Source organism: Anolis carolinensis, unplaced genomic scaffold (assembly GCF_035594765.1).
Source record: "Anolis carolinensis isolate JA03-04 unplaced genomic scaffold, rAnoCar3.1.pri scaffold_10, whole genome shotgun sequence".
Lineage (NCBI taxonomy): Eukaryota > Metazoa > Chordata > Lepidosauria > Squamata > Dactyloidae > Anolis > Anolis carolinensis.
The window spans coordinates 15488505-15513120 of record NW_026943821.1 but is presented as its reverse complement, the minus strand read 5'-3'; the positions used below and the strand labels follow the sequence as shown (position 1 = coordinate 15513120).

Here is a 24616-nt window from a genome sequence, read left to right as displayed (position 1 = left end):
TCTTCCACTATTTGTTCTCCCCAGACACAAAATCTCTCATTTCTTGGGATGTTACAGTAGCGACCAGTTTGCATCATAATACCGAGTTGTTCAAACCTGGCCCTGGTATATATCCTTCTTAAGGGTAACGGAACTGGAATAGTCAAATAGTGTTCTAAATGAGTATTCATTTTGTGGGAGGCTAAAAACGTTGTGGCAGAAGACCTACCTATACTTGCTAGGTCCAATGGAGCGTAGATATCATGAATGCGTTGCATGAGCATTTGTTTTGCCTTAGGTCCTAGATCATTCAAAAATTGTAAAGCAAGGCCAATTTTAGCCATTTCATTGTTTAAGGCCACTACCCATGATGACTTGTGGGCACGCTGGTCTTGATCCTCTAAACATAGGCGAGGAAGTCTACTGGAGTTCATCCAATTTACCTTTGACCAGTAATTGAATTTTCTCATTAAAATTTGAGCTTTTACTGGGAGCATTCCTAGCTCTGCCCTTACTGCAGCCATCAGCGTTGTACTGGAAAGGCCCAGGAGAATGCAAAGCTGCTCAACTTGGAAGGCTTCGATCTTGGCCAAATTGGTGTGCCCCCAAATTTCGACCCCAAATATGAGTATTGGCATTATTTTTTCCTTAAAGACTTCCAGGGCAGGTCTGATTGTGTCTGGGTATCTATGATGGTACAGCTTGTAAATGGAACCTGCTGCTTTTGTTGCTCTCTGTATACTATGAGTAATATGGTTAGACCAAGCACCAGATGATGAAAACGTAATGCCTAGATATTTGTAGCTATTAGTTTGTTCGAAGTGTACACCATTTAGGGTCCATGCACCAAAAGAATAAAAATTAGAAGGGGACGGGTCGGGAAAGGTAGATGAGCCACCTTGCCATTCAGAGTCCTTTCCTTTCTCTCTTTCTCTTTTCCCTCTGTTGCACCTGCTTTACGCTTTGTGGGGAGGCGTGGGGCCCTGTGGTTTCCGGTCCATGTTGTGCGCTCCTTGCCTCAATGCTGGGGCCGTTGCACAATTTCACAGTGTACTTTTGGGCTGATGAACCCAACCCACCCACTTGTCCCTGCAAGGGAAAGGGACCAGGGGCTGAAACGAAAAAGAACTTCGAGGGTTCTTGCTCACCTTTCTTTTCTTACTGCCTCAAATGAGCCTCTACGCCAGGGGTCCCCAAACTAAGGCCTGGGGGTCCTCCGAGGTCATTTACCCAGCCCCCGCCCTCAGTTTTATAATATAATATATTGTATATACATATAATATTGATAATAATATTATAATGTAATACAATAGAACACTAATAATAATACCATATAATAATATTAATTATATATTCTATATTACATATAATATTACTAATAATATTACAGTATAGTGGTATAGTTCAATATAGTAATATATAATGCTAATATTGTGCTATGCTAATAATATAATATATTGTATGTACATATAATATTGATAATAATATTATAATGTAATACAATATAACACTAATAATAATACCATATAATAATATTAATTATATATTCTATATTACATATAATATTACTAATAATATTACAGTATAGTGGTATAGTTCAATATAGTAATATATAATGCTAATATTGTGCTATGCTAATAATATAATATATTGTATGTACATATAATATTGATAATAATATTATAATGTAATACAATATAACACTAATAATAATACCATATAATAATATTAATTATATATTCTATATTACATATAATATTACTAATAATATTACAGTATAGTGGTATAGTTCAATATAATAATATATAATGCTAATATTGTGCTATGCTAATAATATAATGTATTGTATATACATATAATATTGATAATAATATTATAATGTAATATAATAGAACACTAATAATAATACCATATAATAATATTAATTATATATTCTATATTACATATAATATTACTAATAATATTACAGTATAGTGGTATAGTTCAATATCGTAATATATAATGCTAATATTGTGCTATGCTAATAATATAATGTATTGTATATACATATAATATTGATAATAATATTATAATGTAATACAATATAACACTAATAATAATACCATATAATAATATTAATTATATATTCCATATCTATATATATAAAAGGGTAATGAAATTTCGGCCTAGGACAAAACAACAAAACTGCACATCCCAGAGACACTAAACTTGGCAGCACAACCCCTCATCCATGCCTCTACCTTCATACAACAAAAAGAAAAGAAAAAGAAAGTCCTAATTAGAGGGAGAGGAATAATTGTTTTTATCCAATTGCTGCCAGTTAGAAGGCTAAGCTCCGCCCACTTGGTCTCCTAGCAACCCACTCAGCCCAGGGGACAGGCAGAGTTAGGCCTCACTTAGGCCTCTTCCACACTGCCTATAAAATACAGATTATCTGATTTGAACTGGATTATATGGCAGTGTAGACTCAAGGCCCTTCCACACAGCTATATAACCCATTTTTAATGGACTTAATGTCAGGAGAAAACCATTACCCTTTACCTTAACTACCACCAATTCCTCAATACTTTATTTCCCATACCACCATACTTTGCCACAGCAACGCGTGGCTGGGCACAGCTAGTTACATATAATATTACTAATAATATTACAGTATAGTGGCATAGTTCAATATAATAATATATAATGCTAATATTGTGCTATGCTAATAATATAATATATTGTATATACATATAATATTGATAATAATATTATAATGTAATACAATAGAACACTAATAATAATACCATATAATAATATTAATTATATATTCTATATTACATATAATATTACTAATAATATTACAGTATAGTGGTATAGTTCAATATAATAATATATAATGCTAATATTGTGCTATGCTAATAATATAATGTATTGTATATACATATAATATTGATAATAATATTATAATGTAATACAATATAACACTAATAATAATACCATATAATAATATTAATTATATATTCTATATTACATATAATATTACTAATAATATTACAGTATAGTGGTATAGTTCAATATAATAATATATAATGCTAATATTGTGCTATGCTAATAATATAATGTATTGTATATACATATAATATTGATAATAATATTATAATGTAATACAATATAACACTAATAATAATACCATATAATAATATTAATTATATATTCCATATCTATATATATAAAAGGGTAATGAAATTTCGGCCTAGGACAAAACAACAAAACTGCACATCCCAGAAACACTAAACTTGGCAGCACAACCCCTCATCCATGCCTCTACCTTCATACAACAAAAAGAAAAGAAAAAGAAAGTCCTAATTAGAGGGAGAGGAATAATTGTTTTTATCCAATTGCTGCCAGTTAGAAGGCTAAGCTCCGCCCACTTGGTCTCCTAGCAACCCACTCAGCCCAGGGGACAGGCAGAGTTAGGCCTCACTTAGGCCTCTTCCACACTGCCTATAAAATACAGATTATCTGATTTGAACTGGATTATATGGCAGTGTAGACTCAAGGCCCTTCCACACAGCTATATAACCCATTTTTAATGGACTTAATGCCAGGAGAAAACCATTACCCTTTACCTTAACTACCACCAATTCCTCAATACTTTATTTCCCATACCACCATACTTTGCCACAGCAACGCGTGGCTGGGCACAGCTAGTTACATATAATATTACTAATAATATTACAGTATAGTGGCATAGTTCAATATAATAATATATAATGCTAATATTGTGCTATGCTAATAATATAATGTATTGTATATACATATAATATTGATAATATTATAATGTAATACAATATAACACTAATAATAATACCATATAATAATATTAATTATATATTCTATATTACATATAATATTACTAATAATATTACAGTATAGTGGTATAGTTCAATATCGTAATATATAATGCTAATATTGTGCTATGCTAATAATATAATGTATTGTATATACATATAATATTGATAATAATATTATAATGTAATACAATATAACACTAATAATAATACCATATAATAATATTAATTATATATTCCATATCTATATATATAAAAGGGTAATGAAATTTCGGCCTAGGACAAAACAACAAAACTGCACATCCCAGAAACACTAAACTTGGCAGCACAACCCCTCATCCATGCCTCTACCTTCATACAACAAAAAGAAAAGAAAAAGAAAGTCCTAATTAGAGGGAGAGGAATAATTGTTTTTATCCAATTGCTGCCAGTTAGAAGGCTAAGCTCCGCCCACTTGGTCTCCTAGCAACCCACTCAGCCCAGGGGACAGGCAGAGTTAGGCCTCACTTAGGCCTCTTCCACACTGCCTATAAAATACAGATTATCTGATTTGAACTGGATTATATGGCAGTGTAGACTCAAGGCCCTTCCACACAGCTATATAACCCATTTTTAATGGACTTAATGTCAGGAGAAAACCATTACCCTTTACCTTAACTACCACCAATTCCTCAATACTTTATTTCCCATACCACCATACTTTGCCACAGCAACGCGTGGCTGGGCACAGCTAGTTACATATAATATTACTAATAATATTACAGTATAGTGGCATAGTTCAATATAATAATATATAATGCTAATATTGTGCTATGCTAATAATATAATATATTGTATATACATATAATATTGATAATAATATTATAATGTAATACAATATAACACTAATAATAATGCCATATAATAATATTAATTATATATTCTATATTACATATAATATTACTAATAATATTACAGTATAGTGGTATAGTTCAATATAATAATATATAATGCTAATATTGTGCTATGCTAATAATATAATGTATTGTATATACATATAATATTGATAATAATATTATAATGTAATACAATATAACACTAATAATAATACCATATAATAATATTAATTATATATTCTATATTACATATAATATTACTAATAATATTACAGTATAGTGGCATAGTTCAATATAATAATATATAATGCTAATATTGTGCTATGCTAATAATATAATATATTGTATGTACATATAATATTGATAATAATATTATAATGTAATACAATAGAACACTAATAATAATACCATATAATAATATTAATTATATATTCTATATTACATATAATATTACTAATAATATTACAGTATAGTGGTATAGTTCAATATCGTAATATATAATGCTAATATTGTGCTATGCTAATAATATAATATATTGTATCTGCATATAATTTGTAAGCCACTCTGAGTCCCCTTTGGGGTGAGAAGGGTGTGATACAAATGTAGTAAATAAATGCAGTAAATAAATAAATAATAAATAAATACATTTTAGACTTAGGCTCGCCCAAAGTCTGAAATGACTTGAAGGCACACAACAACAACAACAACAATCCTAATTAACTTGACTATCTCATTGGCCAGAAGCAGGAGCACACTTCCCATTGAAATCCTGATAAATGGATGTTGGGTTAAAATTGTTTTTATTTTTAAATATTGTATTGTTCTTTCATTGTTCTTTTTGTTGTTGTTTTTGCACTACAAATAAGACATGTGCAGTGTGCATCGGAATTTTTTTTTTTTTTTTTCAAATGATAATCCGGCTGCTCAACAGTCTGAAGCATTGTGGACCGGCCCTCGGATTAAAAAGTTTGAGGACCCCTGATCTACGCATTTGAAAGGGAACATTTTGGACTACAACTCCCCGAATCCTCCAACCAGCTAGTTTGGGGATTCTGAGAGTCAAGAGCAACATTCAGAGAAAGACGAGAGGAGATTTCGGAAGGATTTTTTTTCCATGTCAGGAGTGACTTTCCTATTATCTAAAAGTAGAGGTACACCAATGAAAGAAACAGATTGGAGTGGAATATCAGAATATTTAAAAAAGAAAAATTATAAAACATTGATATAAATCCAAATCTAAATTTGCAAATAAACAAAAAACAAGACAAGAGATATGGGATGATAATGGAGTGTAGAAAAGTAGAGAATTAGAAATTAAACAAATGGAAAGAAGATAAAGACGAGACCCAAGGACTCAAGAACACGGGAAGAAGTCAGGAGAAGAAAAGTTAAGAAGTGGAAATGGACGAAGGAAAAGGAGAGAAACCCTATGGAACAGTCCCAGGAAGTCAACACAAAAGGAAACCAGATCTATTTATTTCTATCTCTTCTTTTTTCTTTCTTCTTCTTTTTTCTTTCTTTCTTTCTATACACCTTCTATTTTTTATCTACTGAGTGCTTTCGTGCACATATTTCTTCTCTGTCCCTTCCTTCTATTTATATATATATATATTTATTTTTTTTCTTTCTGCTTACTTGCTGGTTTTAAATAATTGTAAAATCATAATAAAGAATATTTATTAAAAAAAAGGAGTGACTTGAGAAACTGGAAGTTGCTTCTGGTGTGAAAGAATTGGCTGTCCACAAGGATGTTGCCCAGGGGATGCCTAGATGTTTTGATGTTTTACCATCCTGTGGAAGGCTTTTCTCATGTCCCCGCATGGGAAGCTGGAGCTGACAGATGGGAGCTCACCTCGCTCCCTGGATTTGAACTGTCGACCTTTCGGTCAGCAGTCCTGCCGGCACAAAGGTTTAACCCAATGCGCCACCGGGAGCTCCTTTGGGTAGGATGTATCTCCAGCTTTTAGGATTTGATTTTAGAAGTTTGGATGTGATGAAGGCTTTGGATGATGGTGTCCGAGGATGATTTGTAGTATGGGGTTCCAGTTGCGATGGGGTGGCTGGGTGGAACATTGTGCTCCCTTACCCAACACAAGCCATTACACCATCTGTGGGTTTGTGGTTTAGGGCTGTTTAAGTCCAAGGGGCTTGGGTCTTTCTCTGAAGATTGCGAAACAGAGCGAGTTATGGTTACTTTCTTATTTCCATAGAAAAACTGCAGGCTGGAAATAAATGACGTGTCTATGAAGACATTGTTCACACAGAGAGCTGTCTTGGTTGGCTTCACAGAACGACAACAAAACACTTCCCAGATGGTGATAGGTATATGGCCAAGCAACATCAGAGTCAGACAAAGATTGCAAAGGGTTGTTGTGTGTTTTCCTGGCTGTACGGCCATGTTCCAGAAGTATTCTCTCCTGACGTTTTGCCCACATCTATGGCAGGCATGTGAGGTATATGAGCTGAAACTACCTCTGCTCTTTGCACTAACTTCACAGCAAATGATGTAAGAGCAAAAGGGGAAACTGAGAGGAGAGAAACTGGAATGTTTGAAAGCCAACTCGTAACCCCAGTCAGCAGAGTCATGGCCTTGCTGGTTAGAGGATTCTGGAAATTGTGGTCCTCATAAATGACATACAGTAGAGGCTCACTTATCCAAGCCTTGCTTATCCAAGCTTCTGGATTATCCAAGCCAAAATATATACAAAAAATATATACAAAAATATCACGATATATTGTAAACATCGACTACAAAAATGGCTTGGATAATCCAGAACCTTGGATAAGCGAGGCTTGGATAAGTAAGACTGCAATGTCAAACTGCAACCATTTTACAGTGCAGATGCACCCAGAGGCAATTCTGAGTAACACCTGGACTTTACATTTTCAAGGATGGGGAAATCAACCCTGACTTTTTGGTTGCTTTGCTTCCTCTTCCTAGTAAAATTCCCAAGGGCCCTAGGGATCAGTACTTGGTAAAAGTCATGTGGATATCTGCGGCGTTTTCCCACTTTGCAGATTCTAGATTTATAACTATGCCTTGAATATCAGCCACTCCCTTACTGTCTGATTTTTCCTACTTTGCATTGATATTTTTCCTGATGAAGAGCTTTGAAGAACCTGAAAATGTGCAACTTTTTCAGCTAGCATGGTTTTGAAACTTTTCCTTTTAATCAGGGATCCCCAAACTAAGGCCCGGGGGCTGGATGTGGCCCTCCAAGGTCATCGACCTGGCCCCTGCCCTCAGTTTTAGAGTTAGGCTCGCCCAAAGTCTGAAATGACTTGAAGGCACAACAACGATCCTACTTAACTTGACTATCTCATTCGCCAGAAGCAGGCCCACACTTCCCATTGAAATCCTGATAGGTTTATACTATGTTGGTTAAAACTGTTTTTATTTTTAAATATTGTATTGTTCTTTCATTTACTAATATTGTGCTGTGGTAATAACATAATATATTGTGTATGCATATAATATTGTTAATGATATTATAATGTAATAAAATATAATATTTATTTATTACAGTATTTCTACCCCGCCCTTCTCACCCAATAGGGGACTCAGGGCAGCTAATAATAATAATAATACAATATAATAATATTGTATAATATAATAATATTAGGGGCCTCTGGTGGCACAGTGTGTTAAAGCGCTGAGCTGCTGAACTTCCGGACCAAAAGGTCCCAGGTTCAAATCCCGGGAGCGGAATGAGCACCCGCTGTTAGCCCCAGCTCCTGCCAACCTAGCAGTTCGAAAACATGCCAATGTGAGTAGATCAATAGGTACCGCTCTGGCGGGAAGGTAAGGGCGCTCCATGCAGTCATGCTGGCCACATGACCTGGAGATGTCTATGGACAACGCCGGCTCTTCGGCTTAGAAATGGAGATGAGCACCAACCCCAGAGTCGGTCACGAGTGGACTTGATGTCAGGGGAAAACCTTTACCTTTTTATAATAATATTAATTATATATTATATATTAAATGTAATATTATTAATAATATTACGGTATAGTGGTATAGTACAATATAGTAATAATTCTAAGATTGTGCTATGCTAATACAGTAGAGTCTCACTTATCCAACACTCACTTATCCAACGTTCTGGATTATGCAAGCCATTTTTGTAGTCAATGTTTTCAAAACATTGTGATATTTTGGTGCTAAATTCGTAAATACAGTAATTACTACATAGCATTACTGCGTATTGAATTACTTTTTCTGTCAAATTTGTTGTATAACATGATGTTTTGGTGCTTAATTTGTAAAATCATAACCTAATTTGATGTTTAATAGGCTTTTCCTTAATGACTCCTTATTATCCAACATATTCGCTTATCCAACATTCTGCCGGCCCGTTTATGTTGGATAAGTGAGACTCTACTGTAATATAATATATTGTATGCACATACAACTTGTAAGCTGCTCTGAGTCCCCTTTGGGATGAGAGAGGGTGGGGTATAAATGTAGTAAATAAATAAATAGTTGTTGGGGAGTTTTTTGCACTACAAATAAGACATGTACAGTGTGGATAGAAATGTGTTCGTATTTTTTTTCAAATGACAATTCAGCCCCTCAACAATCTGAGGGACCGTGAACCGGCCCTCCACTTAAAAAGTTTGAGGACCCCTGCTTTTAATCTTTTAACTGTGTATGTGTGCCAGGGGAAATATTTCAATGTTCTTTGCAAACATCTGGCCTTCCAATGAGAAGGCAGTTGTAGGCTCAGAGCAGCTTTGGTTTGGGCAAGGCTCTTTAGTGTCTCTATTCGTTGCCTGTTTTGCTCAGAGGAGGAGGAAGTTGTGGTGGCTCGTTTCAAGATTTATTAGGGTTAGGGGTGGCTCGCCAGCTTCAGAGATTTGGGTGTGTGTTCATTCCCTAGAGATAAACACTCGGGCTCCACTTCCTCTCACGACCCTCCTTCCAGCTCTGAAACCCAGCCACCTGGGCTCCACTCTGCCACGTCAGAGTCGTGATGCAGAGACCCAGACCCTGAAACAACAACAACAACACACAGGCACAGGCAGGGATGTTGTGATATGGCAGCCCCCACCTCCACCAAAACTGAGCAAAAGTCACGAACCCTAGCTGGTGTCATCTAGCTTAACCAATGGGAGGGCAGAGGAAGGGGGCTATGAATAGAAGGAGACAGGGTCAGCAGCAGCCTCTGGATCTCTTGGCATTGGGAGAAGTTCCATCAACACTTCCATCAGGAAAAAAGCAAGATCTTATCAGCCAAAGAAGGGTAGACCCATCTCCCTTTCTCCAAAAGAAAAGAGTAGAAAGTGGAAAGCATCCTTAGATCTTTGCAGCATTCTCTCAGATACTTCAGCATTGCAAAAAAAGGTGAGTAGAGCCAATTAATGCGGGGAGATGCATGTTAGGTTTTTTTTTTAGGTGTCTAGTTGGATGCACATGATGTGTTTTAGAACTGGACTTGCTTACAGACTGATTCCAACCTTGGCTACCACAATTCTCAGGATCCCCCATGGAGGATTCTGGAAGTTGTGTCCAATTCTGTTCACCACAATTGAAGGGAGATGTTGACAAGCTGGAATGTGTCCAGAGGAGGGTGACTAACATGATCAAGGGTCTGGAGCAGGGGTCCCCAAACTTTTTAAGCAGAGGGCCGGTCCACAATCCTTCAGACCGTTGAGCGGCCGGATTATCATTTGAAAAAAAATACAAACAAATTCCTATGCATACTGCACATGTCTTATTTGTAGTGCAACAACAACAACAACGAAAGAATACAATATTTAAAAATGAAAACAATTTTAACCAACATAAACCTATTAGGATTTCAATGGAAAGTGTGGGCCTGCTACTGGCCAATGAGATAGTCAAGTTAATTAGGATTGTTGTTGTTGTTGTGTGCCTTCAAGTCATGTCAAACTTTGGCCGAGCCTAAGTCTAAAGTTAATTATTTATTTACTGCATTTATTTACTACATTTATATCCCACCCTTCTCACCCCGAAGGGGACTCAGAGCAGCTGTATGTACATACAATATATTATATTATTAGCATAACACAATATTAGCATTATATATTACTATATTGAACTATACCACTATACTATTATATAATATGTAATATATACCATATAATTAATATTATTATAGGGTATTACTATTAGTATTATATTGTATAACATAAGATTATTATCAATATTATATGTACAGTAGAGTCTCACTTATCCAAGCTAAACGGGCCGGTAGAAGCTTGGATAAGTGAATATCTTGCATAATAAGGAGGGATTAAGGAAAAGCCTATTAAACATCAAATTAGGTTATGATTTTACAAATTAAGCACCAAAACATCATGTTATACAACAAATTTGACAGAAAATGTAGTTCAATATGCAGGAATGATATGTTGTTATTACTGTATTTATGAATTTAGCACCAAAATATCACTATATATTGAAAACATTGATTACAAAAATGGCTTGGATTATCCAGAGGCTTGGATAAGCGAGGCTTGGATAAGTGAGACTCTACTGAATATACAATATATTATATTATTAAAACTGACATAAAAATATTGTATTATAAAACTGAGGGTGGGGGGCAGGTAAATGACCTTGGAGGGCCGCATGCGGCCCCCGGGCCTTAGTTTGGGGACCCCTGGTCTGGAGAATAAGCCTTATGAGGAGCGGCTTAAAGAGCTGGGCATATTTAGCCTGCAGAAGAGAAGGCTGCGAGGAGACATGATTGTTATGGGTTTGTTGAAAAACAAACTGCGTGCAGTCCTGTCCAGACTTATCCAGCCCTTTGTTGTATCCACAATGAGCAAAAGAAAACAAGCCAGGAAAATGGAAGCAAAATCAAAAATTTACTCTTAAGTAGCAGAGTCAAAAAGAAACACAATAAAACTTCCAGCAACAAAACTCAAATTAAGTTCCTTGCATTAAACTCATGCATCTTCATAGTAGGCTCTCAGCAAGTCCCCAAAAGACATAACAAACATTTACCAAAGTTATACCCCATTCAGGGAGTGGTTCAAGCTTGTTAGTCTTGATTGTTCTAATTACTCAACTATGAGTTGTAATTGACCAGGTGTTTTTCCCTTAACACACACATACACAAGTAGTGATCCCACAGCTCCCATTTGCACCAAAATATCACTATATATTGAAAATATTGACTACAAAAATGCATTGGATAATCCAGAACGTTGGATAAGCGAGTGCTGGATAAGTGAGACTCTACTGTATTTAGGAATGCTCAGTATTTGGTGGAACCTCATAAGCCTAGGTACCTGAAATCGTTCGGACAGGCAAGTGAATCATGTTCAGAGCTTGAAGTTAACATTTCCAGAATCCCCAAATCAGCATGGTTGTTTCCCAGGCTGGCTTTGGATACTGGGCATTTAGTCTAAAAAGTATTTTTTCCAAACTCTGAATGGTTGTGTATCCGGATAATGGCTGCAATGGCAGAACTGTTTGAAAGAAGCGCCCCTTGCTGGTCATATCTGGCCTGACTGCAGACATATAGCACTATGATTCCACTTTAACATCTGAAGATGTTGCTGTTGATTGTTCTGAGGATACTCTTAATTATCTAATTTTATCTAATTTAAATTAGAGTATTGTTTGTACTGAATGTATTGCATTTAAATCTGAATAGGCCATAATATTAATAATTTTATCATGACAGAAGCTACTTGAGAACATATTGCAAGTCTCTTCTGGTGTGAGAGAACTGGCCGTCTACAGAGACGTTGCCCAGGGGATGCCTGGATGTGTTACCATTCTACTAGGAGGCTTCTTTCATGTCCCTGCATGCTAGAGCTGACAGACGAGAGCTCATCCCGTCTAGCAGATTCGAATGGGCAACCTTCAGGTCAGCAACCCAACCTTCAGGTCAGCAGTTCAGCTGGCACATGGGTTTAACCTATAAAACAGGGGTCCACAAACTAAGGCCCGGGGGCTACATGTGGCCCATCGAAGCCATTTATCCGGCCCCCACAGCACAAAAGAAGGGGGTTGGGCTAAATGACCCAAGGGTTCTCTTCTTCGCTTCCTATTATTATTATTATTATTATTATTATTATTATTATTATTATTATTTTATTGTATGACACAGCAAACAAGATAAACATGCTGGATTTCGTATCACAAATCACAAGTTGAACACTTCCCAAGTGTCTAGGACTGTGTGGTGTATTTTCGGGTGATGCGTGCAGATCCGGGTAGGGTGGCCTTTATTATTATTATTATTATTATTATTATTATTATTATTATTATTATTATTATTAACTTTGAGGCTGGGATGCCATCTGTCAGGGGATTGGACTTAATGGCCCAAAGGGTCTCTTCCAACCCTCTTTATTATTATTATTATTATTGTTATTGTTATTGTTATTGTTATTATTGCTTGGTGGCCAACTATAGTCCGGCCCTCCAATGGTCCGAAGGATCGTGAACTGGCCCCCTGTTTAAAAAGTTTGGGGACCCCTGTTATAAAATATAATATTAAAATGTGTTTATGTAAAAGACATATTAAATACACAGAACAGAGATTAAAACACAAGACACGAGTTTAAAATTCATGCTTAAAACTGGCTAGGTAGGTCTGTCGGAAAAGTATACCAATTATTTTAGGTAGACTCTCAGTTAATCGGCACCCATGAGGATTGGTAGGTGCTGGGTAAATGTAGTTTCTGGTTGCTTTGGAGATCCTATTAAAATAGGCCTAAACAATACCCATGCCATGACATGAACTCTGTATTGACTTGATATGGATATTGGAACATGCTTATCTGTATTTTATAATGTGTTTTATGAATACTGAATGTAAGTTAATAATAATTTTTAACTGATTTATATTGCACTGTATAATTTTTATAAATGTGTTTTTTGTAAGCCGCCTTGAGTCCCCTATTGGGCAAGAAGGGTGGGATATAAATATTGTAATAAATAAATAAATAAATAAATATTTTATTACAGCCATTCAAAAAGAAATGAAAACAGACTTAACTAACTTTAACACAGTTTGAGTAAAGGTAAAGGTTTCCCCTGACGTTAAGTCTAGCCGTGACCGACTCTGCGGGTTGGGGCTCATCTCCATTTCTAGGCCAAAGAGTCGGCGTTGTCCGTAGACACCTCCAAGATCATGTGGCCGGCATGACTGCATGGAACGCCGTTACCTTCCTGCCGGAGCAGGAAGTAGACCTATTGATCTACTCACATTTGCATGTTTTCGAACTGCTAGGTGGCAGGAGCTGGGGCGAACAGCTGACGCTCATTCCGCTCCTGGGATTTGAACCTGGGACCTTTTGGTCCACAAGTTCAGCAGCTCAGCGCTTTAACATACTGTGCCACCAGGGGCACAGTTTTACTTTATGATAAAAATAACTTTGTGAACATTTACTTTATGATAAAAATAGCTTTGTGTGCAATGTTGACTAAACAATCAATAAACTTTTGCCCGTTGCTTGAAAGTTCTGGTTGCTTGAGTTCATGTTAACTGAGAGCCTACTGCAATACTTTTATATTATTGCATTTTTCATATTGTATCTGTTTTTGTATGCGAATGACCTATGGTCGAACATTAATAAACTACTACTTCTCCTATAAATGCTGCAGTGTTCTGTCCCCTGTAATTTGAGGCTCTTTCTCTAACTTTTTTTCCTCTTCTGATTCCAGGCATGGAGACTTGGTGGCAGAGTTGGATGGAGCCTCCCCTGCAAACGGTCCCAACTGGAGCAGAGACTGGAGTAACAGGTAAGGGTCTATTTATTCTATAGGAAGAAACAAACACAATACTACCCTCGGAGAAAGAATTTAGAGCAGGGGTGACCAAACTAAGGCCTAAGGGTTGGATGTCGCCTTCCCGACCCCAGCCCTAAACTTTAGACCAGGGGTCCTCAAACTTTTAAAGCAGAGGGCACAATCCGTCAGATTGTTGAGGGGCCGAATTATCATTTGGAAAAAAAAGGAACAAATTGCTATGCACACTGCACATGTCTTATTTGTAGTGCAAAACAACAACAACAATGAAAGAACAATACAATATTTAAAAATGAAAACAATTTTAACCAACATAAACGTATTAGGATTTCAATGGGGAACTGTGGGCCTGCTTCTGGCCAATGAGATAGTCAGGTTAATTAGGATTGTTGTTGTTGTGTGCCTTCAAGTCATTTCAGACTTTGGGCGAGATGAAGTCTAAAATTAATTATTTATTTACTGCATTTATTTACTACATTTATATCCCGCCCTTCTCACCCCAAAGGGGACTCAGAGCAGCTGTATGTACATACAATAGAGTCTCACTTATCCAACATTCGCTTATCCAACGTTCTGGATTATCCAACGCATTTTTGTAGTCAATGTTTTCAATATATCGTGATTTTTGGGTGCTAAATTCATAAATACAGTAATTACTACGTAGCATTACTGCATATTGAACTACTTTTTCTGTCAAATTTGTTGTATAACATGATGTTTGGTGCTTCATTTGTAAAATCATAACCTAATTTGATGTTTAATAGGCTTCTCCTTCATCTCTCCTTATTATCCAACATATTCGCTTATCCAATGTTCTGCCAGCCTGTTTATGTTGGATAAGTGAAACGCAACTATACAATATTTTATATTATTAGCATAGCACAATATTAGCATTATATATTACTATATTGAACTATGCCACTATACTGTAATATTATATGTAACATATAACATATAATTAATATTATTATATGGTATTATTATTAGTATTATATTGTACTAGCTGTGCCCGGCCACGCGTTGCTGTGGCGAAGTCTGGTGGTATGGGAAATAAAGTATTGAGGAATTGGTGGTAGTTAAGGTAAAGGGTAAAGGTTTTCCCCAGACATTAAGTCCAGTCGTGTCTGACTCTGGAGGTTGGGGCTCATCTCCATTTCTAAACCGAAGAGCCGGCGTTGTCTGTAGACTCCTCCAAGGTCATGTGTGGGCGGAGCTTAGCCTTCTAACTGGCAGCAATTGGATAAAAACAAGCCTTCCTCTCCCTCTAATTAGGACTTTATTTTTCTTTTCCTTTTGTTGTATCAACCTGGAGGCGTGGATGATTGGTTGTGTTATCAAATTTCGAGGTTGGGGAGCCTTTAGTTTTGTTGTTTTGTCGGTAGCCGGGATTCCATCACTCTTTTATATATATAGATAACATTATAAAATTATTATCAATATTATATGTATATACAATATATTATATTATTAAAACTGATATAAAAATATCATATTATAAAACTGAGGGCGGGGGCCAGGTAAATGACCTTGGAGGGCTGCATCCGGCCCCCGGGCCTTAGTTTGGGGACCCCTGCTTTAGACATAGGGTTGTCCTAAGTCTGAAATGACTTGAACTTTAGACTTAAGGTTGCTGTGAGTTTTCCCGGCTGTATGGCCATGTTCCAGAAGCATTCTCTCCTGACGTTTCACCCACATCTATGGCAGGCATCCTCAGAGGTTGTGAGGTCTGTTGGAAACTAGGCAAGTGGAGTTTATATATCTGTGGAATGATATCCAGAGTGGGAGAAAGAACTCTTGTCTGTTTGAGGCAAGTGTCAATTTTGCAATTGGCCAGCTTGATTAGCATTGAATGGCCTTGCAGCTTCAAAGCCTGGGTGTTTTCTGCCTGCAATGAAGACACACAAACACAAACAAAGGCAGAGGCTTCTCCTTTCATTTCCTGCTCATCTCTGGCTCTGAGGAGGTGCCTTTTTCCATTTTCAAGCCGAAGAGCCTGCATTGTCACTTCTTGGTTGTATGGCCAGCAAGATTGCTTGGACTGTCTCTTTGCCTTTTCCTGCTGAAGCGGTAGCTATTTATCTACTCACATTTGCATGTTTTCGAGCTGCTAGGTTGGCAGGAGCTGGAGCTGACAGATGGGAGCTCACCCTGTCTTGTGGATTCAAACTGCCAACGTTTCTTTCTCCCACCCTGGATGTTCCACAGATAAATAAACCCCGCTTACCTAGTAATCATATAAAGAATAAATAAATATTTTTCTCTCTCATTTTCTTCCTTCAAGATTTTGCAGAAGATTATAGGAAGATGTTTCAGGAGGAGGATGTTGGCACAGTGGATTCCTGGTTTCTGCCAGAAAGTGAGATGGATCAGCAACTGTCAGGATGGGCTGCTGGAAGTTATCTAGCTGAGCTTGAAGGCTTTGAAAAGGAAATGCCATTCCATCACACACCTGGCATGAAAGGTACGAAACAAAACAAAAACTATTCCTGCCATGTGATTGTCTATGAAGCTGCATCTTAGGACACAAGAGGAGAAGAAAAGTTGGGAAATTAACAATTTTGAGACTACAGAGTTCATCCAAATAGTACAATTTGCCCTCTAGAGATTTGGAACAAACATATTAAAGCAGGACAGCTATAAACAAAGAAAGAAAGAGATTAGGCAGCTATGAGTAGTTTAAAAGGCTCCCTTTGCTGTTACTTGAAGGACTAAGGTCCCATCTACACTGCCATATAATGCAAACTAGCCTTGTTGGCTGAGGAACTTGGGGAACAGTAGTCAGGCAAGTAACTTTTCTAAGCCCATTCCAACAGCAAAGCTAATGTATTGTTTAGATGAACTATTCAACATGAAAAGCAACATATGTATGTTCTGTGATCCGCCCTGAGTTCCCTTCAGGGTGAAAAGGGTGGAATATAAAAGGTAAAGGTTTTCCCGACGATAAGTCCAGTCGTGACTGACTCTGGGGGTTGGGGCTAATCTCAATTTCTAAGCCAAAGAGCCAGCGTTGTCCGTAGATACCTAAAAGGTCATGTGGCCGGCATGACTGCATGGAGCGCCGTTACCTTCCCGCCGGAGCGGTACCTATTGAGCTACTCACATTTGCATGTTTTCGAACTGCTAGGTTGGCAGGAGCTGGGGCTAACAGCGGGTGCTCATTCAGCTTCCGGGATTTGAACCTGGCATCTTTTGATCCACAAGTTCAGCAGCTCAGCGCTTTAACGCACTGTGCCACCAGGTGGAATATAAATACTGTAAATAAATAAATATGCAAGAAATGTGGTGGTGCCACAGGAATTCATTATACCTTTTCAGGATCACTTAAAACAACCTATAGTTCCAGGAATTAAGTGAACTCCTTATGGAATAAAAATCTGATTTTCCTTTCCAGCTTTCCCAGATTTCACCAACACCTTCCTGGAACTGACTCAGACCTCTTCCTGTCTGGATTACAGGGAACCATACAATGGAGGTGAGAGTTTATTGAGATGCTCATATGTGGTGGATTGAGGAACTCTCCTGCACATTAGAGCATTCACGGCACCTTGTGATAAACCATTTTTTGCTGTTTTTAAATTCCTTAGATTTTAGCTTGTTCTTATAAGCCGCTCCGAGCCCTGGGGGAGTGTTTTTAAGATGTTTTTAAAGATGTTTTTAAATTGTTAGATTTTAGCCTGTTCTTGTAAGCCGCCCCGAGTCCTAGGGGAGTGGCGGCATATAAGTTTGAATAATAAATAAAAAAATAATAATACCCTGTTTCCCCGAAAATAAGACATCCCCAAAAAATAAGACCTAGTAGAAGTTTTGCTGAATTGCTAAATATAAGGCCTCACCCGAAAGTAAGACCTAGCAAAGTTTTTGTTTGGAAGCATGTCCAGTGCCTGCCAAACAGAGCACCAGAGCATTCAGGATTGGTAAATGTACATTCCAGTTGTACATGGAAATAATGGTAGTAACAAGAAATTCTTTATAGGATTCACTGTTTGTCTGGTTATGCTGGTTTGTGATGACAACTACTGTACAGTATATAATAAATGTTCATTTTTTGTTCAACAATAAATGTGAATTCTTCTTTATGGAAAAATAAGACATCCCCTGAAAATAAGACCTAGCGCATCTTTGGGAGCAAAAATTAATATAAGACACTGTCTTATTTTCGGGGAAACACGGTATGGTCACCAAAGGAAAGATCATCTTCTCAATGCAATGCAGTTCGGTCCACACTGCAGAAGTAGAGGTGGGGAATTGTTTGCTCTCTAAATGTTTTGGGATTCAATTCTCATCTGCCCCACTGAGAAAAAGTGGAGTATAAATAAACATTGTCATAAGATCCAGGTGGTTCTGAGTGTAGATAACATGGATACTGTGGTAGGATGAGCCTCCTGGTGATGTTTCGTTTTGGTCCTTTTCTGCCTTCAGCTTCCAGGCCAGTCTTCCAACATGAGTATGTCCCACCACATACGGAGGCCACTTGCTGTCCTGTCCCTGCTGCTCCACAGCCCTTGACTTCACCACGGTGCCCTTCTTCCCCTGAAGAGCAACTCTCCTCACAGCAGACTTTGCTTCCAGTTCCATGGACAGAGCAAGAAAAAGGTAAGAACATAGAAGACCACCTCATTTATAGAGGCATTGGTCCATCTAACTCTGCAGCCCCTTTTCTAAGAGTGAGCAGAAGCTGAGCCAAGGCCTGCTCCAAGGATGGGAAGGCTTTCATGACTTCCATTCTCAAAAGCCACAACAAGCATAGCCAGTTGAAAGGGATTGTAGAAGTTGTAAACCGAAGTAATCGGATCGGCAAGAATGAGCGTCCCATTGTCTGAAAAGCTTTTCCTTCTGTAAGTTAGACTACTGAGGAAGAAAAGGCTGGGATCAGGAGGGGATTTCTGTGTGATAGGATTGGAGAACTTGGTTCGTTTTGGTTTTTTTAAATACAGATTTTTTATTTTTTAAAACACAAAAAATACATACCGTAGACATACAAAACATTTACAATTCCCACCACCAACACGAGGGTTGTTTTCTTTTTACATATTCATTTCTTTGTGAGACAATCTTTATATCTTTATCCATTTCCATCCTATATACTAAATAACATTTGTATTTTATTTCTTATGGCTTGATCTCCAGATTGATTCATGATATAGTTCTTTACCCTTGTCCATCTTTCTTCCATTTCTCTTGTTCTATTTTCATTAGTTTTTACAACATTTAGTTTCACATTCATAATTTCAAATTCCATTTGCTCCACCATATATTGGTACCATTTACAGTAGAGTCTCACTTATCCAAGCTAAACGGGCCAGCAGAAGCTTGGATAAGCGAATATGTTGGATAATAAGGAGGGATTAAGGAAAGGCCTCTTAAACATCAACTTAGGTTATGATTTTACAAATTAAGCACCAAAACATCATGTTATACAACAAATTTGACAGAAAAAGTAGTTCAATACGTAGTAATGCTATGTAGTAATTACTGTATTTACGAATGTACTACAAAAATGGCTTGGATTGAATGTACTATTGAATGTACTTGGATTGAATGTACTACAAAAATGGCTACATTGACTACAAAAATGGCTTGGATAATCCAGAAACTTGGATAAGCGAGGCTTGGATAAGTGAGACTCTACTGTACTTACTGACCATTTGGATTTATCTTTCCACTCTAATACTATTACTATTACTAATACTATACTATTACTATTACCCTAATACTATTACTGCTTGTGCACATTCAATTATTGCTTCTTTTATTTCCCATTTCCTCTCTTTTCCCTAATACCGCTATTTCCTTTGTTATGACACACTCATTTCCTAGTATTTGAGAAAAAAAAAAAGGAGAACTTGGTTGTGATACAAATCCTTGGGTTAAGTTCAGGGTCTTTAATGTTGACACTGTGCCAGTCCCCCTGAGTGATTTTTTGTTACTTGTTCAAGGTTGTTGGACCTTAGGGTTGGTGCAGTCAGGCCTTTCTATAGGTGCTAAAATAAACATATTCCCAAGAACCAGCGACCTTCTACTACAGTTCTAGGTGTGACAAGCTTGTCTAGTGCTCCTAATTGCATAATAATATTATGCTATACTAATAATACAATATATTATATATACATACTAGCTGTGCCCGGCCACGCGTTGCTGTGGCAAAGTCTGGTGGTGTGGGAAATAAAGTATTGAGGAATTGGTGGTAGTTAAGGTAAAGGGTAAAGGTTTTCCCCTGACATTACATCGTCGTGTCTGACTCTGGGGGTTGGTGCTCATCTTTAGTCTACACTGCCATATAATCCAGTTGAAATCAGATAATCTGTAATTTTATAGGCAGTGTGGAAGAGGCCTGATTGAAGTGGCCCTGGGCAGAGTGGGTTGCTAGGAGACCAAGTGGGTGGAGCTTAGCCTTCTAACTGGCATCAATTGGATAAAAACAATTATTCCTCTCCCTCTAATTAGAACTTTATTTTTCTTTTCTTTTTGTTGTATGAACGTAGAGGCATGGATAAGGGGTTGTGCTGCCAAGTTTAGTGTTTCTGGGATGTGTAGTTTTGTTGTTTTGTCTTAGGCCAACATTTCATTACTCTTTTATATATATAGATAATATTGATAACGATATTATAATGTAATAAAATATATAATAATAATACACTATTATAGTTGTATATTATATATGTAATATTACCAATAATATTGCTATATAGTATAGTATAATATAGTATAGTGGAGCCCCAGTGGCGAAGTGTGTTAAAGCACTGAGCTGCTGAACTTGCGGACCAAAAGGTCCTAGGTTCAAATCCCGGGAGCGGCGTGAGCGGCCGCTGTTAGCTCCAGCTCCTGCCAACCTAGCAGTTCGAAAACATGCCAATGTGAGTAGATCAATAGGTACTGCTCCGGCGGGAAGGTAACGACGCTCCATACAGTCACATGTATGCCGGCCACATGACCTTGGAGGTGTCTACGGACAACGCCAACTCTTCGGCTTAGAAATGGAGATGAGCACCAACCCCCAGAGTCAGACATGACTGGACTTAATGTCAGGGGAAACATTTACCTTTTTAATAATACAATATATTATATATACATATAATATTGATAATAATATTATAATGTAATAAAATATAATAATAATACACTATTATAATTGTTTATTATATATTACATGTAATATTACTAATAATATTGCAATATAGTGGTATAATATAATATAGTAATATATAATGCTTATATTGTGCTATGCTAATAATATAATTTATTGTATGTACATATAACTTGTAAGCTGCCCCGAGTCCCCTTCGGGGTAGGAAGGGCGGGATATAAATATTGCTAATAATAATAATAATAATAATAAAAATAAGGCTCTAGTGACAACAAAACCCAGATCATATCGCATACATTTCAGTTTTACTGGACATTCCTATCTGTTGCTATTTCCACTGCTTGTTGTGCTTGTTATGAAATGCAAAAATAAATCATTTAGCCACCCAAAGAGAGAAAAGGTTTCATAAGTAATCACCGTTGTCCCCTACTTGCATCCATCCCTTTTCAATTGTTTTCCCCCTCGTGTGCCGTTGTTCCTTCCAGAGCAAGCCTTCTCAAGGGTGATGCCATCCCATTACTGGGATAAGACGCCTGAGCCAGCCATCTTCAGCCAATCCAGCACTGCAGATTGCGATTCATGTCACTGTGAGCCACCCAAGAAGATCCGGAGAAAAAGAGAGCTAAAGAATTGGAGAGAAGGTGGCACTACCATTGTGTCCCATACAGGTAATGCTGAAGAAGGGATATGGGATTGGAACAGGAGGGTACAAGATATAGCATGTTCCAGAGTTGCACCTTAGTATTCCAACAGCTCCGAGTTCAAGCTCCATTGGACTTCTTGTCCTTATTCATATTGGCATTTCTTTCTGTGCAGGTTCTGGACCCATTCAGCTCTGGCAGTTTCTGTTGGAACTGCTGCAGGATGGCTCATGCCAGGCCTTTATCTGCTGGACAGGGAATGGCTGGGAATTTAAGCTGTGTGATCCTCATGAGGTGAGGTCCCCTTCTTTCCACCTTATGAACTTGTGATGTTATACCTGCTCATTATTCCTAGCAGAGTATCCCTTTCATATGTAAAAGTCTAGCCTGCACTTTCCTGGTGAGAAGGAGCACACCAGAAAGAAATTGCCCATTAGACTTTGCAGTACTTTTTGCTCAAACGAAACCCTAGCAATCATATAAAGTACCCTTACTTTAGGACAAAATGTTTAAACCTGAAAAGAAGTATATTTAGAAATGCATGTTTTGTGAAAAAATAAGTTAAAATACATATTTTATATGAGTGTGATGATAGTTTCTTTTAAAACGATGAAACACGACAGCACTGTACAGAATATTACATGTGAAAACAACATGGACTGAAATAGACTAATCTGTATACTCATTCCTAACTACCTCTGAATAACTGAATAACTACCTGCCCTACTAGTGTGGGTTTCTCACAGTGGGCAACAAGATGGTGTTATAATTATCAAATGGCCCAGATTTGTGGTGCTATCCTGCAAGGCTTTGATTTATTTTTTCCGTGTCAGGAGGAAGTTGAGAAACTGCAGGTTGCTTCTGGTGTGAAAGAATTGGCAGTCTGCAAGAATATCACTCAGGAAATACCCAGATATTTTGATGCTTTACCATCCTTGTGGGAGGCTTCTATCATTTCCCTGCATGGGGAGCTGAAGCTGACAGAGGGAGGTCACCCACTATCCCCAGATTCGAACTGCCGGCCTGTAGGTCAGAAGTTCCAGCTAATGTTTGGGGCACTCTATTTAGTATTTTGAGAAGACATGATAATGTATTACTTGGACACACATGTGTTTGCAAATAGTGTGCGTGTGACATTAGCACAAGAGATTGGTTCTCCTATCAAGTACACATTCCACAACATACTGGATGAAAATGGGCTTCTGGTTTTCTGTGCATCTAAGATGACTGAGCACATGGGTACCTTCAGAACCTGTAACTTTTCCCTTCTTCCTCTCAAACCTTTCTAGGTGGCAAGGCGCTGGGGTAAACGGAAGAACAAGCCCCGCATGACCTATGAGAAACTGAGCCGGGGCTTGCGCTATTATTATCATAAAAACATTATTCACAAGACCAGCGGTCAGCGCTATGTGTATCGTTTTGTCCGTGACATTCAGGATGAATTGTCTGAAATAATTCGGAGCTAGAGAGCACAAGTAGCTTGTAAGAAGGACATTGATACTTATACATACCTCCAAAACATTTGGAATGCCAGGAGAGATAGTAGATAAAACTCTTTTGTGGACTGCTCTTCATTTATGCTTGCCTTCAAAGTGAAGCCGGTAACAGGCTTGGCATAAACATTGCTGCTTATTAACGGGATTAAGAGACAAGCCGATGTGCCAGTTGAAGATTTCTACCAGTTTCACGGATCTGTAAGGTGGCAGATGGGTCTCTCATGCATGGGAACATGCAGTTTTATTATCTGAAAGTGACTTGCCAAAATGGAATGGCTGAACACTTTTGGTTAACTACTATTTTTTAAGTTTATGGACAGATTTTTTAAAGACATACACACACGCACAAACATCCAATTGCTTTACTTAATAAGCATTTCAAGACACAAAAAACATTCTTCCTCTTTTATGTTTCCCTCCCCTTCATCCTTTTGTCTCTTGTGTTGGTTTCTAATTGTGTGAGTGTAGTATCATGATTGAATCATAGTTGGGAAGTCCATGGAACTCCCAAACAACAGGATAGGCTTTTAAATACAGTAGTTTCATGGAGTTTTTTTAATCCCACATGTGTAAATTAAATTGTATTTTAACTCCTACATTTGTGACACAAATATTTATTTTTAATAGTTATATTCATAGGTATATTATTTGGCTTGTTTTTACATTCTATTGTATCATATCATTGTTATCCACTGTTAGCAGAGAGAAAGGTAGGATAAAAACAAAGTAAATAAAGAAATATTTTTTTTTAAACTAAAGTTATTCACACCCGTTGTCTATCTTATACAATGTAATATTGCATTTCCCATCAAGCTATTTAATTAACAAGGAGGACAGAAACAAAGCTTGTGAAAATTAGGTAATGCTGGTCGGAGAGAGCTTCAACTCGGAAGTGGTAAGTTTTCAAAATTCTAAGCAGAATGAGGGATTGGAAGTGAGCCCATAGAAGGTATCCAACAATGTCATCCCTCTCTG

At 37.4% G+C, this 24616-nt stretch overlaps 1 protein-coding gene across 1 annotated transcript; it reads left to right on the top strand.

Moving 5' to 3' along the window:
* Positions 1 to 9314: 9314 nt before the first annotated feature.
* etv2 (ETS variant transcription factor 2) lies at positions 9315 to 24149 on the top strand. Its single transcript, XM_008120938.3, has 8 exons — positions 9315 to 10031; positions 14337 to 14414; positions 16702 to 16881; positions 17812 to 17892; positions 18840 to 19013; positions 21990 to 22172; positions 22321 to 22439; positions 23435 to 24149. Exons 2-8 carry the CDS (start codon positions 14339 to 14341, stop codon positions 23609 to 23611), a joined length of 990 nt encoding a protein of 329 aa, XP_008119145.1. The 5' UTR covers positions 9315 to 10031; positions 14337 to 14338; the 3' UTR covers positions 23612 to 24149.
* Positions 24150 to 24616: the final 467 nt, after the last annotated feature.

Coding starts and splice junctions, on each gene's coding strand:
- etv2 (XM_008120938.3), top strand. CDS start 14,339: ATGGAGACTTGGTGGCAGAGTTGGATGGAGCCTCCCCTGCAAACGGTC. Junction 14,415..16,701: donor AGCAGAGACTGGAGTAACAG/GTAAGGGTCTAT, acceptor TCTTCCTTCAAG/ATTTTGCAGAAGATTATAGG. Junction 17,893..18,839: donor CAGGGAACCATACAATGGAG/GTGAGAGTTTAT, acceptor TTCTGCCTTCAG/CTTCCAGGCCAGTCTTCCAA.